At 38.8% G+C, this 17,983-nt stretch overlaps 2 protein-coding genes across 2 annotated transcripts; one reads left to right on the forward strand and one right to left on the reverse strand.

Annotated features, from left to right (window-relative positions):
* Nucleotides 1–48: 48 nt before the first annotated feature.
* On the forward strand, nt 49–7,692 carry LOC139938285 (protein NipSnap homolog 1-like). The gene is made up of 10 exons (XM_071933701.1): nt 49–147; nt 759–883; nt 1,579–1,624; nt 1,999–2,093; nt 2,343–2,413; nt 2,728–2,868; nt 3,572–3,603; nt 4,009–4,103; nt 4,970–5,053; nt 5,810–7,692. Exons 1-10 carry the CDS (start codon nt 59–61, stop codon nt 5,872–5,874), a joined length of 843 nt encoding a protein of 280 aa, XP_071789802.1. The 5' UTR covers nt 49–58; the 3' UTR covers nt 5,875–7,692.
* A 189-nt stretch (nt 7,693–7,881) lies between these two features.
* LOC139938284 (uncharacterized) lies at nt 7,882–17,757 on the reverse strand. Its single transcript, XM_071933700.1, has 4 exons — nt 17,416–17,757; nt 15,879–16,001; nt 15,017–15,127; nt 7,882–13,444 (listed from the first exon to the last, which is right to left on the reverse strand). The coding sequence occupies exons 1-4, from the start codon at nt 17,525–17,527 to the stop codon at nt 10,374–10,376; spliced, it is 3,417 nt and encodes a 1,138-aa protein (XP_071789801.1). The 5' UTR covers nt 17,528–17,757; the 3' UTR covers nt 7,882–10,373.
* Between the last annotated feature and the right edge of the window lie 226 nt (nt 17,758–17,983).

Below are 17,983 nucleotides of genomic sequence, written 5' to 3' on the forward strand. Positions count from 1 at the left end.
TGGCGAATATCGACCACTTGGTGGCGCTCTAACCTCTTCTGCCAAAACTTCTGCAAAAATGGCGATGAATGGACGACATTTGCTATTTCGCTCTTCACATTTCCTGCGGAATGCAGGGATTGTCAAACATGTACAGGCTCTGCAAAGGTACTGTTTACAGAACACATCGTTAAGTAATATTTCAGTCACTTTAAATGAGTTAGCATCGGTATTTTTTATAACTAAAATATGATTTTGAATTTTAGCCAAAGTCTGTTCAAATAGTTCTCATCAAATCAAACACGTACAATATCTGTGTCAGTGAACTCTGTGATGTGTGTGCAGTGGCATGTACATGAGAAAAATACAGGAGTCCATTGTTTATATCGCTCTTTGAGTTTTGGGGCATGTTGGGGGATAATACCGATAATAAGACTAAGAGGCTTTGATTGTGAATGAATCTGTGTGGGTTAGACTTAGAGCTACTACATTAATACAACAATACAAATACCAGTGGAACTTACTTAGCACCACAACCACACAACACAACGAGAATTGACGAGCAGCCAAAATAACTAACAAACTGACAAACAAAGGCACCCTTCCCCTTTTTATTATTAGTTTACTGACTGGCTTTCAAGACTCAGCTGAGCCAAATAGGCGGTAGTTTAGGAATAATGAAGGCTTTGGTTGGTTCTCTTTTTTAAAATTACGTGACGACCAATTTTGTACACTGCAATAAATAATGATGTATATTTTTTAATATTTTTTTTCTTCAGACCGTACTCTTCCAGTCAGAACGAGGGATGGCTGAAAAACCTACTCCATGTCAAGAAAGTCGAGCCAGCTAAAGCAGCACACTCAGAAACGCTCACAAATAAAGAAGTTGTATATGAAATGCAGAGTAAGCAATCCTTGTTGATAATGACAGTTTTTACCTTAATTTCACGATCCAAATTATCCAATCAACAACAGGTGTTGATGTTTTTTCATGTAGTTTTGTTTTTACCATTACATCAATGTGTATTCAGTTCTTTTTTTAGTTCTGTGGGGGAAAAAAATCCACAGGCAAATCACTTGGGTGGAATTCAAACCCACAACCTTTGCATTGCTATGACAGCATAATGTCTTATCAATAGTCCACCAAGCTAGCCCATTGGCTAGAGGTAAGATAAGATAAGAACTTTATTATCCCAGTTCAAATGGTTTTTGTTTTTGTTTTTTTGAGAATCAATGTTCTTGAGTATGCCCAGACCAGTTCAAATGAAGACCTGGAATTGCGTCTTTGAGAGGACAAGGCAATTTTCATGTTGCAAAGGGCACTTCATGTTGAAACTCTTTGAAGGGGCACCGATGCCAGAGACCAGGGGCAACAGAGGCTGTGCCTCGGTGAATTCCAGCCCAGCTATGATAAGAAATGGTCTAAGCAAGATCGAAATGTCTTTTGGATCCTGGTCAAAATGAATGTTCAGAATGACAGTGCAAAATCACACCAGCCCCGGTGTTTTTGCTTGCAGTGTTGCACTCGTAGGCATGTTGTAGGTTTTTACACTTTTTCTAAATGTCAAATTTTGTTTTCTCTCCTCTGTGTTTTTGCAGTACATAATATCAAACCGGACAGGATGAGAGATTATATTCAAGCATCGTAAGTATTTAATTCATAATTTGTGGGGAAAAGGAGAAGGCAAGACAAAGGGCTATAATAGTCATGTTCTTCTAGGATGTTCAGACTATGGTAGGTCTGTATGATTTGTCTTTGAAAGGGCAAGGGCACCAAGGCATTTTCTCCTTGATAAAGGGCATCCTATCACTTAATGAGGAAATTGTAAACTTTTAATGGAGCATTTCAAGGGCACCAAGGCAATGACCAGGAGGCAATCGCCTTCATTCCATCCATAAAGTACCAGGCCCTGCCAAGGGGTAATGGTCTGAAGGCGCCTTATCCACAGTTTAGTTAGCATTGTGAATACATCTGTTGATGCACTCTTTATCTGTCTTTGCGTTTGTCTTGATATCCAGAGAGCACTGTCTGAAGAGAATTCATGAGAATCCAGACTTTCCTTGTAGATTGTTTGGCAGCTGGAGTACGGCCTTTGGGCATCAGGATCAAGCAGGTAAGCAACCTCACCCAGTCCCTCCCTACAACCCCAAAGTCCTTCATACTGACCAGGCCACTAATGTAAAGCGCATATGAGACGGTTATTGTGAAATGTGCTACATGTATATAAGAACTTGTTGTTATTATATAATTGTTAACATTATGGGGTCAGGCATACCTAGGATTGGGACATTTAACCTTTGAACATAACAAATCGTGGAAATCCGTTTTCAAATAACCTTTATCTTGTATCTCTTTGTTATAGTTCACATCTGGTTCTACGATACTGGTTACCATGGTGTGAAGACAATGTCAGAAAAACTATGGGAGGACAAGGTAAGGTCATCCAGAAATTTAACATCTTATAATCATCAAGACTTTACGGCTATAAAGGCCTGGTCCCACTGCAGCGATAACGATAACGATCACGACGCAAAGAGAACGTGTTCTATTGGTTGAATTGCTCCATGCATTTGCATACACTCATTCAACCAATAGAATGCGTTCTCTTTGCGTCGTTATCATTATCGTTCTCGTTATCGCTGCAGTAGGACCGGGCCTTTAGGCACAGGACACTATGGTAATTACGAGTAAAAAGTTAAAAGTAAATTTGCGTTTGCTTAATTTTGTTTTTGTTTTAATTTTCTAAGGAATATAACGAGTATAAGAAACTCCGAGGTGAGATGTTGATGGACAGAAGTAACTCCCTCCTTCTCCCGTTCAGCTTCTGGGGAAAGCCACAACCCACGGATACAGGAAATCTCTACGAACTCAGGAGCTATCACCTAAGGGTAAGCATTAATATGACTATCAGGGCCAACTTTCATAAAGCCAGTAAGCATACAAACCTTGCTAAGCAAGGAAAATCTTCCTTGGCAAAACTGGTTACCAGCCAAAATTCCATATGACATGTATGAGTTTACACTATTTCAACTGGTGCCCCACTCATTTCTTGCTTAGCAAAGAAATTTGCTAAGTGCTCAGTATTTTCTGCTTTAAAAACAGCTTTATGAAACTGGGCCCAGTTCATTAGCTGTTGTAGGTTAAGCAAGATCAAATTCCATCTTAACAATTACAATTACTCATAGTTTAACCAACAGGCCCCAATTTCATGGCTCTGCTTAACGTACATGTAAGCAAAGAATTGGCGCTTAATGGAAGCAGGAAATTCTGCACTTCAAGCGTATTTTATGGGTTAGCAGGGGGCCTTGACCTGTAGGCATAGAATGGTGATTGCAAGTGCCGAATACAGCAGTAAGCGAAGCTATAAAATTGGGCCCTGTTGTCGACATCAAAATGCCTAATGCTTCACGAAGGCATCGGAGGCATCAAAGACAATTATTGCCTTTTGTGGAAACTTTAATTGCCATACAAAACAACAAATGTAAAACTGAGAAGATTGTTATGGAGAGTTGTTTTTTTGTTGCCACAAAACTGAAAACAACAAATTGATCAGAGTTAAACCGGTTTGTGTTTTCTTGTGTTTTGTTACAGCCTGGTACATTGATAGAGTGGGCAAACAACTGGTAAGCGTAAACTAAATACAATTCAAACCATCACAGATGCGTATTGCATTGCCTAATTTAATTGTTGTGTCCGTTACGTGTTGTGCATAATGCGTTGTGGCCAATGCCTACAAATAAAAGTACACGCCAAGCATTACATATGGTTTCCTAAATCTGTACTATGTCCTAAATTTTGTATCTTGCTAAGCGCTTTCAATTTTAAAATTACGCAATGCGCATGACGGACAATAGGATTTCAGGACTAAGACCAGCTTATTATGTATGAAAATACCAGTTTGTGGGTGAAGACTGAAAGTGTGTGTGAGCCTATTATTGTATATTGGTATGTGCCAAAATCTCTCTCACGTTGCTTTTTAGTTGGTTGCCAAGTTTTAAATAAATGTTACAATATTTTTTGTCTCACAGGAAAAATGGCATCAAACATCGACGAGAGCATAGTGAGGCAGTAGCCGGTCTCTTTACACAAGTTGGAGATCTCTATTTGGTGCATCACATATGGGGTAAGGTTATGAATATTAACGGGTTCCGGTACTTTTTGTACGACACAAAACACAAACGCTCACAAATTTGTATTAAACTTACACGGTTTAAAGATAATGACAGTAGAAAGTTTCCCTTAAAATATTAATTTCTGAGGTGCTGTAGTTTTTGAGAAATGAGTAAGACAGTTTCCGAAAATAAATGTTTTGATTATTTCATGGGTTATTAAACACTAATACTTTTTCTAAGCATGTTTTGTGTCCCTCATCTGTTTGGCCTAAATGCCGGTTAAATTATTTCTCAACTAAGATCTTCTTTTATCAAGTACTAAACCTCAAGGGAAACTGACTGGATAAACTTTAAATAACTTGGGGTTGAACAAAAATAAATTGACTAGAGCGAGGTTCGAACCAACGATCTTCGCTTTAGCGTGCCGATGTTCTACCAACTAAGCCCTGCTTCTTTGATACTGATCGATAAGCTACAAGAGTCAGTTCGCTGCAAGTTTGACAACTTTTTCTTGTAAGACCGCTTCTCAAAATCAAAAACTGAACAGGATTTGAAATTTTACATGGTGGAAATACGATATAGAAAGGTTTGCGGTAACTGACTATCTCTAATGAGTTGGGGGGGTTCTGAAAAGAACTGTTGGTTTCAACCCGACGTTTCGATCAGTATGCTCTGATCGTCTTCTGGAGAAAGCGTTGAGTTGAAACCAACGGTTCTTTTCAGAACCACCCCAACTCATTAGAGAAAGTCATTACATGGTGTTACCGCAAACCTTTCTATAAAAACAGAACAACCATCAAGAATCTTTTAATGATTCTTTTTTTTGTCAAATTTCATCAAATGATGGAAAACATTTTGTTATGCTTTTTATCCTTAGCTTACCCTGATCTGCAGACCAGGAAGGAAATCCGTGAGAAGGCATGGCAGAACCCTGGTTGGGACAACTGTGTAGCCTACACAGGCAAGTATTTAAACAAGCAACTAATTTTTTTAAACTTTTTTTTAAACTTATGCAAGTCGCCAGACACACAAGGCCTGAAGGCCACTTCAAGGTGTGGGCTACATGTACAATCAATTTTTGTCCAGGGATCGTTGCCACTTACTCCTGGGGCTGAAACAGGGTTTAAAGGCAGTGGACACTATTGGTAATTACTCAAAATAATTATTAGCATAAAAACTTTCTTGGTGACGAGTAATGGGGAGAGGTTGATGGTATAAAACATTGTGAGAAACGGCTCCCTCTGAAATGCCATAGTTTTTGAGAAAGAAGTAATATTCTACGAATTTGATTTAGAACTTGAGGTCTTGAAATCAACCATCTAAACGCAAACAACTTTGTGTGACAATGGTGCTTTTTCCTTTCATTACTATCTCGCAACTTCGATGACTGAAATGTTCACAGGATTGTTATTTTATGCATATGTTGAGATACACCAACTGTGAAGGCTAGTCTTTGACAATTACCAATACTGTCCACTGCCTTTAAACCCCCTTTACAGTCAATCTACGGATGTAGGCTTGGTTATCATCCATTAGAAGCCTGGCTTGTAGAGCAGAAGCACAACCTCCCCAACTTTACGAAGCACTCCTGGTGAAGTGTCTTGCTTAAGGACACGAGTGTCACGACTGGGATTCGAACCCACACTCTGCTGATCAGAAACACCAGAGCTTGAGTCCATGAAAATAAAGAATTTTGTTTTCCTTATTTTTCTTACAGTTCCTCTGATCCGTAAGATGGAATCTCGAATAATGATCCCCTTGCCGTGCTCACCACTTCAGTGAGAAAAAAATCAACAACTCCTTTAAGTCGAGCATGAAGACGATACCATGTTATGAACAAAAAGGAATCTAGTCAGTAGAAGGGTGACTTTATATTGGAGTGAGAATTTATTTAGAAATAATGTTTCAAGAAAAAAGGCTCGGGTTTATCTGAATATCAGATTTTTACCGAGTCGTTAGATTATGGTGCAAGTTTTACTTTCTAAGTTCAACGCAACTGTTCTGTTGTTTTTGAATCCAGGTTCTAAGATGGAGTGTGACTTAATTATGAAGTTTCAGATACTTGGGAAACATTACAAATGTTTTTGTTTTTTTAACAGTAAAACTGGATTTAATGGCGATTGCTTTCTTTAAATTATAAATCATTGGCATTGTAGTTCACTTTCAGTGACACCACTGGAAACGATGTGCTAGTTTTTACATTATCAGACTAAGACTTTCCAACGCTAGGTGGTAGCAGACTTACCGTGTAAATTTCCATTGTTTATGTAGTTCTGAACATGCGCATAATTCTGAGAACAATGGATTTACCCGGTAAGTCTGCTGCCACCTATCGTCCCAGAAAGTTTCTCATTGGCAGGAATTCCTAGAGGGGAATTTTGTTTTCTTCTAAGATTCAACCCAGGGTAGTTTGACATTTTCCACGCAATTTGGCTAGGAATCCAGAGTAATAGGGTACATGGAATTTTCAAGATTAATTGAGGACTCATTATTTGTTTGTGAACAAAAACCAGTCTATCGGCATTATTAGGTTTTTTTTAAATGGTGTGTACATTGTTAAACACCATCTAAAAGATTGAAAAACTAAGAGGTTTGCAGTAAAAACTAAGAGAGGTTTGTAGTAAAACCATGTCAATATCTCTTTTGAGTATTTGCCTCATATTTTAAAGATGGACATGGTAGAAAACTTCCTTTGTAATGTTTTGATTGAAATGCTATGGTTAGAAGAAACGAGCTTGACATGTTACAGATTTTTCAGAACTAAAAACAATTTGTTTTGATCTTAGATGTCCAAATAACCAAATTGTCAAATTGTCAGCTCACATAGTTACTCTCAATGTATGATCTACAACATTGGAGCAGTTTGGTTCTATTATGTAACAGATTTAACAAATTAATTCAATCTTTTTGAATTATGTGAGTTTAGTGTTACAGCAAAAATAAATATGTAAATAAATTTCTTGTCAGACTGAGAAAGGAAAAGAAGATTTCGGCATTAAGTCTTTCCTTCAGAAATTAATTAAGAAAACTATGAAGTCAATGCTGTTTTACAAATTAAAGCTCGGGATGAAAAAAAAAGTTACTCACTTAAAGTTAAAATGGTGACATACTCTTTCAGAGCGAAAATTGAAAATGACATCATCGGACATAAACAACAAAAGAGTCTATCTACAAAGAGGAACTATTGTTCCTATACTTTATGTGCCCACAGTGATTATAAATTTGAATCTCCAAAACAGGAACTCAGCAAACTGGAGATGTAGTTGGTACCGCTACCATCTTTAAGAAAGGACAAGGCCATTTTCATTTTACAAAAGGTACTTTCAGTGGCAGATCCTATTCCTAAATTGTAAATGTTCTTGCTAAGAGTATCCCCCAATATACACACAAAACCCAAGGTACTGAGAAACAACGTTTCTGCAAAGAACTCCTCTCTCGTGACCACAAAATTTAATTCAGAATCACGATAAAACATTTGTTGTTCAATAGATCCTGTTAAGTATCCAATGTGATAACAGTACATGTATCTACAACAAAATTATTACTGTAAATATTTTGAATTACCCCTTTGGTTATAATTACTAACCGATAGTTATATTTAACAAACTTGAGAATGTTAAACTCGATAAAATAAAAGAAAATGTTTTTTCGAAAAAGGTTCGTTTCTTATGTTTTCTTATGATCAACAGAAGTAAGTTTATAGGTCCAAGATGGTATCCCTTCTAAAAGGTAAAGTGTACCTTTGGAATGTTTGCTGTCACGAACCCTTTGGTTGTTTTAATTCTGCCGTCTGTTACTAAGGGACTAAATATGTGCGTGGCCGGTTTTAAACACTGTTAATACCGGCTGCAGTCTGGATGAGATAATTACTCGAGCCGCTTATGAAATGGTAAGACCCTCTGGTAAAAACTCTTAATAAGGACATTGGCATGTGCGTAATGCGAGATGTGGCACAGGTGTTCCAGCCGTTGCTCTCGACCAATAGGAATGAATAAACTGTCTTTAAGCACAGGTGCAAGCTTGCGTGTCACGCCCATATTTAAACACTTCTGGCTGTGGTTATATCATCCGTTTAAACACCCCCTTGTGATGTCCTCTCAACCAATCAAAATGGAGAAACTGTCTGGGGTATTTATGAATGTTGATTAGAAAATACAGCATACCTTTGAATAGTTGGTAGCATTGCCAAAATTCCGAAGAAATTTATGTCCATGCAGGAAATATAATTCGTAATTGGCTGATTGGAATACACAATCTGAGAAAAGTTTCATACAGAACCGTTTCTCTGATTAAAATATTGAACCCCTCTCTATTTATTTTTTTTTTTTTAAACAAAACGGTTTAAAAGTGAATTACATTAGTATGACATCTAATGGATCTAGACCTCCACCATCTCTAGACTCAAATTTACATTAATAATAATTTCCTACAAAAACAACAAATTAAAATACAATTTTCAACTCAGTAACCTATCGCAAAGAAACCCAAATTCCAAAAGTAAAACTGTATGTACAAACCTTTTAAAATTATCAATATAAAAAGAATGCCAGTTATTTAGGAAAGAAGACAAAGGGCTGTACAAAAACATTTACAAAGTTTTGATGTTACAAAGTGAAAGTTAATGTTGAAATGCAAACGTTACAGCATTTAGAAATTGTTCCAACTTTTATGCATTTTCTGTTTAAAGTATTTTTAAAGGGAATTTTACAGTGTAGAGGATCACTGGTAACTGGATAATGAAGGGAGTTGCTCAAAAGTCGGAGTAATCAGAAAAGTTATATATGGATCAGATTTAAGCATTCCAGCTCTCGCACATGTATCGTTCCTTTGAACCGCCAGAACGTTGCATTGGAACATCAAAAATACTAAATGTGCTATTCACTTCTGTAGGACTGGTCTCGTACTTCGGAACAATGATGCAGTCTAGAGAAATGTTTCTGCTGTCCAATGGATTGCAGGCACATGCCCACGGGAACACTCTTTTGCGCCTTAAACATGACCAACTTTTGAGACGCTTTCTAACATGACAAACTTTTGAGACACTTCCTAACATTACCAACTTTACACATGCACCCCTACTTAATGAGGAAGAAGGCATAATGGGGGTCTCCAAATTGGGAATTCTAAATCTTTCAGTTTGGAACTCTGGGCATTCTAATAAGCGATTGGCAAAGAATACTGTCTGGTGCAATGACTTTCTTAGTTACAATTTAACGCTTCAATTTCAATCAATTCCTTGAATACTATTCAAAAGAGACAGTTGTTATTGCCACAGGAATCGTTGCAAGCTTTTGCGCAATTACAAAAGAGAGGACAAACACCTAAACAGAATTTTGAATGAATGTTTCTAGCGCAGGGGTACAAGGCTTTGCTCATCAGGTCCCAATATCATAGCTCTGCTTAACGGCCGACTTTGTGCTTACTGCGTGATTTCCATTTCATAACGCTGATAACCGTAAGCACACAAAAATGCATGCTAACCTTCAGGTGCTTACCCCACAAAAATACATGAAGTCACAATGCAAATCAACAGTAAATGTGCAATACAGCTGTCTAAGTCTTCTGAAAACCTGTGAAATACGATACAAATACAAAAATTTGCTTTTGTTAAATTTGTTTTTCGTTAAGCAGCGCTAGTTGAAATTGGGCCCTGGAGGGTGCTGTACAAAATCTTTCCGCAAACCATTGACATAGCAACTGTTTCTATAGTCTGAGACATTCAAATTAAACAGTATGAGACTAAGCAAACCATTGTACTAGAAAATACAAATCTAATTTGCAATATGATTTCTGGAGAACCATTGAGTTAGCTCCCAGTTTTCTCTGAGGGGTTATTCTTACAAATACATGATACCATTCACCAGGACAGGGGTCTACCAACAGTCATGCTTCCCCAATAGCATTAGGATATGGAACAATCTCCCAGTAGACCTGATCAACTGTACAACTCTTGCTAGTTTTAAGCAGGGTGTACAGTCAGTCCAGCTCCGCTAGTTCAGCCTGAGCTGTTTTTTAGCCGCACTCTACGTTCACTGTTCACCCACCTGCACTGTATATATCCACACCCTCGCATGCACACAACTACCACAGTACGCAATACACCAGATGGTGGACTGTACTTTCACGGAAGAAGAAGAATTTAAAAACCTTGGGCCTCCACACTGGGGAACATTGAGTCCCCAAACCAGGAAACTTTGGTCTCCCTCCTGAGAACCCCCTAAAATCCCTCAATTGGGTTCCAATCATGATGAAAATACATAGTACAAATTAAAATTTCAGTATTAATTTATTGCCAACTCCATGTCATAATCACCTTGTACTGACTGAGTGAGAGGAGTGCTCTGTAACTGTTGATGATGACTCGGGACTTGACCGTAATCAGATATCACTGACCCTGGTAACGGAGTACATGTACCATCGTTAGTCTGGATGGTCACTGGTATAGGACCACTGATTGTCTCCGGAATGGCACCTGGAGTGGAGGGATTGGGAACTTGGAACACTGGGATGTTCATGGTGGACAGGTGTTGAGCAATGGAAGCAAGAGTCGGGAGATCGGACTCGAATCCCCCTTCTGCCACTATATTCTGGACAGTCTGATATTGAGTGTCCTCTGCTTGTACCACATCTGTTACCAGTGGGAGCTGAGCTGTGGTTGCACTCTGCAAGTCCATCTTGATGTCTTCCGTTGGTGGCGCCTTCGGAGTTGCTCTTTTCCGGGGAGTTTTTCCATTCTTGTGTGTTTGCATGTGGCGATCGAGGTTGCCAGAGATCAGGAAGGTTTTGCCGCACTGCTCGCACTGGTAGTCCCGCTGATCCTGGTGCCACTTCACGTGAACCCTCAGGTTGGTCCTGGTGCGGAAGGCTTTGTCGCAGAGGTTACACTTGTGCGGTCGCTCATCCCTGTGCATCATGAGGTGTAGAGTCAAGCGGTGACTGCGGTTGAACGTCTTGTGGCAGATTTCACACTTGAAATCCCTCTTGTCAGTGTGGAGGCACAACATGTGCTCCTTCAAGTTGCCTTTAGTCTTGACGCGTTGTCCGCAGATGTCGCATTGGAAGGGGCGAATGTTATTGTGCGTTGGCTTATGTGCGGTCAGGGTACTCTGTGTGGCAAAGCCTTGCCCACAGATGGAGCATACGTATTTATTTTTTTCTTCATGTTTAGACTGCATGTGATAAGTCAAGCCGCCCTTTCGATAAAACACTCTATCACAGATGGTACACTTGTACTCGACATCCTTTGTGTGTAAGTTGCGATGACGGTTCAGGAGAGAACTGTGAAAGAAACCCCTACCACAGAACTCACACTTGTAAGGCTTCTCGGCACTATGGCACTTGATGTGCGACGTAAGACTATACTTATCAAAGAATATTTTGTCACAAAACTCACAGGTGAACTTGATCCCCATTTCTTCGTTCTTGTGGCAGTTTAGATGGCGCATGAACGTGTTTCTGAAATAAAATTCTTTCTTGCAGGTGCTACAACTGAAAGCCGGCTTCTTTTCGTGTCTAGAGTTCATGTGTTGTTTCGCATAATATAAGTTCAGAAAAGTTTTATCGCACTTCGTGCATTTGTAGTTACCATCGGGGTCGGGCTTCCAACAGGGTCTCCCCCTTTTCTTGGGGATCTTCTGTTCCATTTGTTTTGGGTTTGGATTCTTTCGCAGCCTCCCTTTTTTCTTTGGAGACTCCCCAATGGTCTCTTCAGCTGGTTCCTCCTCTTTATCGTCTGTCTTAGATGATGTATTCCCACCATCATCATTAATCTTTCTCGGTCTACCCCTTTTCCTTTTTGACTGCTCGGCAGTCTTTTGTGTACCTTCCAAACTTTCCATGTCAAATTCTGCCTCTTCATCGTCTTCACTGTCATCTTTGTCCTCCTCATCCGCCTTCTCTTTGTCATCATTATCACTTCCCGTCTCATCTTGGTCGACTGATTTGGCTTCCTTCCCATTTAGCTCTTCCTTGTCATTCTTCATGTTTTTACCTTGACTTGACCCATCCTCTGTTGCCTCAGCATGACCCTTTTCACCAACCTCCCCTTCCTCCTCCTCCCCCTCCTCCTCCACGTAAATGCTTTTTTCTTTCATGGCCAATCTTCTTGATGTGCGTTCTGGCGTTTTAGATGTCACTCCTCTGTCAAGGGAACTTCTTAGAGATCTACGAGATTTGACATCTTGAGCTTTACTTTTTCCCTTTGAGTGTACCTTACTTCTTGTCGAAACACTTGTTGCTTCGGCAGCATCCCCTAATGGGTACAGTTTATCAGTCTTCTTCCTAGCTTGTTTTTTTGTAAGGCCATGTTTTGCAGCAAAGTGGCGTGACAGCACATAGCGCTTACAGCACGTCGATGAACAAAGGTCACATGTAAAAACAGCATCACTCTTTCGAGGGTACGACTTTTCTAGTTTGCTTCTGACAACCTTAATAAGGAGCCCATGAAATTGAAGCAAGTGCTTTGATAGTCTTCCCCGCACTCTGAACCTACTCGTGCAGAGATCACAGGCATATTTGGCACTTTCAAGCTCCCGGCGCCGTTTCTTGGCAATCTTTTCTGATTTCTCAACAGTCATGTCATGCAATGTCACCATATGGTTAACAAGCTTCTGACTTTCATCAAAATTAGAGTTACATTTAATGCAGTGATACTGTCCACTGGGAGCCACCTCCTTGGTAACAGTGTATTCTTGCTGCGCTAATTTAACAGCTTCACAGACGCTACTGACTGCTTTCTGTCGAGAGAAATCATGCTCTTCTATCAGATGAGTGCGGAGCTGGATTCGGTTTTGGAAATACTCCTCACAAATTTCACATTTCATCACCTTTGGGGATGCCTCCATGCCAACTGCTTTAGACGAGCCTGATGTTTCAGGCGTCGGAACTGGTCTACTCGGCAGCTCTGGTTCAGAAGTTTCAAGTTCGTCAAGGATCCTCATTGCCTCAGTTATATCCAAACCGTGTACAGCCAAGAGATGGTCATACAGCTTCGCCTGAGGCTTGAAATTTTCCCCACAAGTCGGGCATCTTCTCACACGGGAGCGACCGCGCGTTTTCTTTGTGACTTCGCAGTGGCGCAGCTTATGGAAGTCGAGCATCACGGTAGAGCCAAGATCTTTATGACACTTGTCGCAGGAGGTCTGTGGGGTTGGCTTGTCGCTATTGTTGACAGTGTTCTCCTTCTCACTGCCGTCATCCTGCTCGACCTCGAAGCCATCTGCCATGTCATCCCCACTCTCTTCTTGCTCGACTGGGGTACTGGCAGCCGGGAAGACTGATGGTGTTGAGGTTTCCTCTGGTTGGATGATGTCTTGCACAGTTTCCGCATTGGTCTGTTTGTTCTGTTGCGCCTCTGTTGGTGAAAAAAACAGAAAGTCAAATGACAATTAAACAATGCAATTTCCTCAAAATGTATTGAGTTTTGGAGGTAATGTGTTTCATTTCAATGTGGGGGTTAAATGAGTGTCTTATTTACACTGTGTCTCACAAAACACAGATCCGGTAATTTTTCCCTGTGGTTGTCTTTTTATTACCAAAGGGGACGGACCCTCTGATATTTTTATTTAAATTTAATCTTTCAGAAAGAAATACCCTTACTGTATTTCTGCAGGGCTTGGAAAAATATGCCTATCATGATCATACCTCGTGCAGGAGATAAAAATTAACAGTGTAAAAAGTGTAAACACCTGGGTAAAAAACATTCACTGGTCCACTGACTTTCGCACTTGGTCACTTAACCCCACAACCAAACAAGTCCTACAGTCTAGTGCTTTCCATAACACAAATCAGAAGAAGATTTACATGTACTTCAAATTTCAATATTTTCGAAAAATAAAGCAATTACATAGTAAAGATATGTAATATGCACTTTGGCCAAGTAAAACTTACTGAGCTACAACCAATTAAAGGGAAGGAAGGAACAGGCTTAATAATTGTCAAAGACCAGTCTTCTCACGTGATGTATCCCAACATAAGCAAAAAATAAAGAGCCTGTGAAAAATTGGGCTCAATTGGTCATTAAAGTTGCGAGAAAATTATGAAAGAAAAAACACCCTTGTTCATGTTGTTGATCGAATTTGTGTGCTTTCAGATAGGAGTAACAGACTTCTGGCTAGAAGTCTTTTATTATTTGAGTGAGAAATTACTCTTTCTCAAAATTTATGTACTTCAGAGGGAGCCATTGCTCAGAATGTTTTTATACTATAAACAGCTCTATATTACTTGTTACCAAGTAAGTTTTTATAATAATATTTGTTTCGATATGCACTTTGGTCTTGCAAGTAAAACTTACTGAGCTACAACCTCTGTAAACAAGGGGGTAGAGTATTCCACGACTTTGGGGCAGCAAAGAACATGTACATTATGTGCAAACCTCAAGGCAAACAAGAAGTAACTTTTTAAAAATGACTGTAAACCTTTAAGGAACACGTTGACTTGGATCGATCGAGTTGGTCCTTGAAAAGTGTTTGTACAAAGATCTACACAAATTTGCCTCGAAATTGCGTGATTTTCCTTTTACTTTGCGAACTAACATGGTCGGCCATTTATGGGAGTAACAAATTTGACTCCCACAAACGGGCGACCATGTTAGTAGACGAGGAAAAAGGAATCCACGCAAGTTCGAGTGATTTTTGTGTGGATCATTATATTCTACTTTTAATATATCTTTCTAATCCTATGCATTTTATAACAAACGGTTACAAACTCGACCGATCCAAGGCAACGTGTTCCTTTACTTGGCAACCAAGTATTGTGCATTAGATCATACTGTGTACAGTTGCGCCACATATATGTACTTCACAAACCAAAGCATTTGGACGATTTCAAATGGTTGGTCAACTTATTGGAAAATGTGGGCTGATTAAAGCACCAAATCAAAAATAAACTTTTAAATAATTTGTTTAATTTTGTTTAGTTTTCTTACCGACGTCAGTTACAAAAGTGTATCTCTTCTCTTTAACACCATCTTCACTTGTTTCCACCTCCACAAATAAAACACCGAGTTGAGAGAGAAGTTGGACAGCTATCTCACTATCTGAAGAACAAAACAAAAAAACACTTGACAATAAAAACTATTTGCCCCTTAGGGGCTATTCAGAGAAGTTAAAATGTTATAAACTTTCAATTTTATTTAAAAATTGTTTTGAACTTGATAGAGTCCTCATTATATACATGTAATTGCTATCCATGGTTCATTAAAATACTGCAATACAGCTGCTAAAAGCCGAAGTGTAGGCTACAGCTTAAAAATAACAGTCAGTTAAAATATGACAGATATCACATGTGAGTGGTAAAAACATTACAAGTTTTCAACTTGTAATGTTTTTACTTATAAACCTAATGTTAAAACTGTGTGAATGCATAATCACTGCCCTTCCAGTGCACAAATTGCCAACTACATGTAAATAAGTAAGTTGTTCCCTTAAAGTGTATTTTCCATCACAAATACCAAAAGCAATATTCAAACTTCTCCCTATGAAACTGGGCCTTCTGGACCCAAATTGCCAAAGTTCTGTCAAAGCACGCTGAATTGAAATGAAGTCTGTATGCTTTTTACTTGATGTTTGATATTTTAGCTTTCAAGGCTCCACTGTGCAATCTACAGAAATTAAACAAGTTAAAAGAAGATGATTTTTGGAAACTTAATTCAAGAAAAAAAAAAAACACCCTACAAAGCGCAAATCACTTGTATCAACCAGCAATGTATTTGCCCTTATTGCTGTACTGGGCCAATACACTAGCCTATGCATCGGGAAGAATCCTTAAATTTACCACGGAACCCTTACCATCTTCAGATGCAGTCTGAGCCTGGATTCTTGTAACCAATCGAGTAGTCTTGTTGATCAGAGTATCCAGAACTCTATCAAGCTGACTCTGCCTCCGTAAAGACTCCCAAAGCAGCTGACAATCTGAAGACAAAAATACAAGAGAGAGAGAGAAAAAGAATGATAGTATAGGTTAAGCTTGGGCGATATCACGATATTATCGAATATCAAGATATTATCGAATAACGCGATATTAATTTGGAAACGATTTCGATATCGGTTTGATTTGGTTTTAATTGAAGTATCGCTATATCGCGATATATCACGATATCGATTTAGTATCGCAATGTCACAATGCATTTCCTAGCTGAGACATCTTGCACCCCATAGGTTTGGAGTAAAACCAGAAGAATAGGTCATTAGAACACCTCTCTTATGCTATGATTGTCTCTTCTACAACTTTCACTGGGAGTTTGAAGACTGATGATGTCAAATTTAATTAATCGCGATTATATTGAATATCGCGATATATTATCGACGATCGTCGATGTATCATGAATAAAATAATTTGATATTGCCCAAGCTTAATACAGGTAGGCCAACAGTTTTCTATGAACTTCTGTTAAGTTTGTACCACATCCCTGTTACATAGACCTACAAAATGCCCCCTTTTCCTTCCCACAATGCATTTTGACAATTTAAATGAAATGTTGCAAAAAAGGGTGACAGAAAAATTTCCAAATGTGTACATTCATGGTTGTAGTAAGCCGCATACAGCAAACCGTGACCCTGCCTGATGTGATTGTAAAGTCACAAGCGTAAAGCCAAATCTCTGCCCCACGCAGGTTCGACATTTGAACCTGTGAATTTCGTTCCGGTTCTGGTAAGTTTTTGTCCATTTTTCTTTGAAATATTTCCTCAATGGTGTTTTGTTTTAAGTATTATGGCAGGCTGCATTAGACATTGCGGATTAAGTTCGTACCCTCAGAATTTGTATCATGATTTTTGAAAGTGGTAAAAATGGGACAAATCTGGTGACTAGCTGTCAAAATTGTACGTGTTGGACCAGATCAACCGTTTCCGCTCGAAACAAGCTCGTAACCCTCCGGCCTTGCGGCCATCGAGAGGAGGAGTACGTTATCGCAACTAATTATAAAATTAATAAAATATTCAAAAAAAAGAAATTTATTTTAATTTAATTAATTAAAACAATATTTAAAAATAAACAAATCATAAAATTATTAAATAGGCCTATAATACTTACAACTTAAAATTAAACTTGATTTTATATATAGTTTATATAACACAGTAACACAACAGTACACACAACACAATCAATGATTTGTTACCAATTTATTGTTATTTTATAAAACAAATATGATCAAATCAAATCAAATGCAACACAAATCAGGATAATTTCCGATAAAATCAACTGCGAAAATGAAATTACAAGAACACGGATTTATTGTTGAACAAAAATGAAAAACACTATTTAGTATTTATCACGAATTGGATGCAGTTTGGGCAATACACAAATTGATGTGCACTTTTTGTTTACCTTTTGAATTGCCAATCGAGTTCGATGTGGTCTGCATTTCATCATCAACATGCTCATCTTGATTTGTAGATTCTAGTTTCACTAAAGAAACTGAAAAATCAGGGTCATCCATCGCACTAGGCTTTGCAAATAATGGGGGAGAAATTTTAACGACGCGAATAATTTTATAGAAATTGTCTGGTAACTAGTGTTCTTCCATGACTTCTAGTGGCTCAGTAAAAGTTCGTTGATGACCAGACTAATGGACAAGAGACAACTCGACCCAAACTCGACCTGTACATGCACTTTTTCCACCTTTGGTGGGCGGGGACGGATAGTTGGGGAAGGGGGGGAACACTTTTGAACAAATTTCTCCCATGCAGTTTCCATGTTTTCAGTGAAAAACTAAAAACAGATTGAGTTTCCTTAAAATATATGGTTCTACGGTTAAATTGCATGCACGATTTTATTTCCCCCCCCCCAAAAAAAAAACTCCACCTCAACTTCATCAGTTAGTATAGTCTTAGTCCAAGAGGTAACTATCTCATACTCTATACGTAACGTAATAATAATCAGACATAGGCCCTAT

This window comes from Asterias amurensis, chromosome 6 (assembly GCF_032118995.1).
Source record: "Asterias amurensis chromosome 6, ASM3211899v1".
Lineage (NCBI taxonomy): Eukaryota > Metazoa > Echinodermata > Asteroidea > Forcipulatida > Asteriidae > Asterias > Asterias amurensis.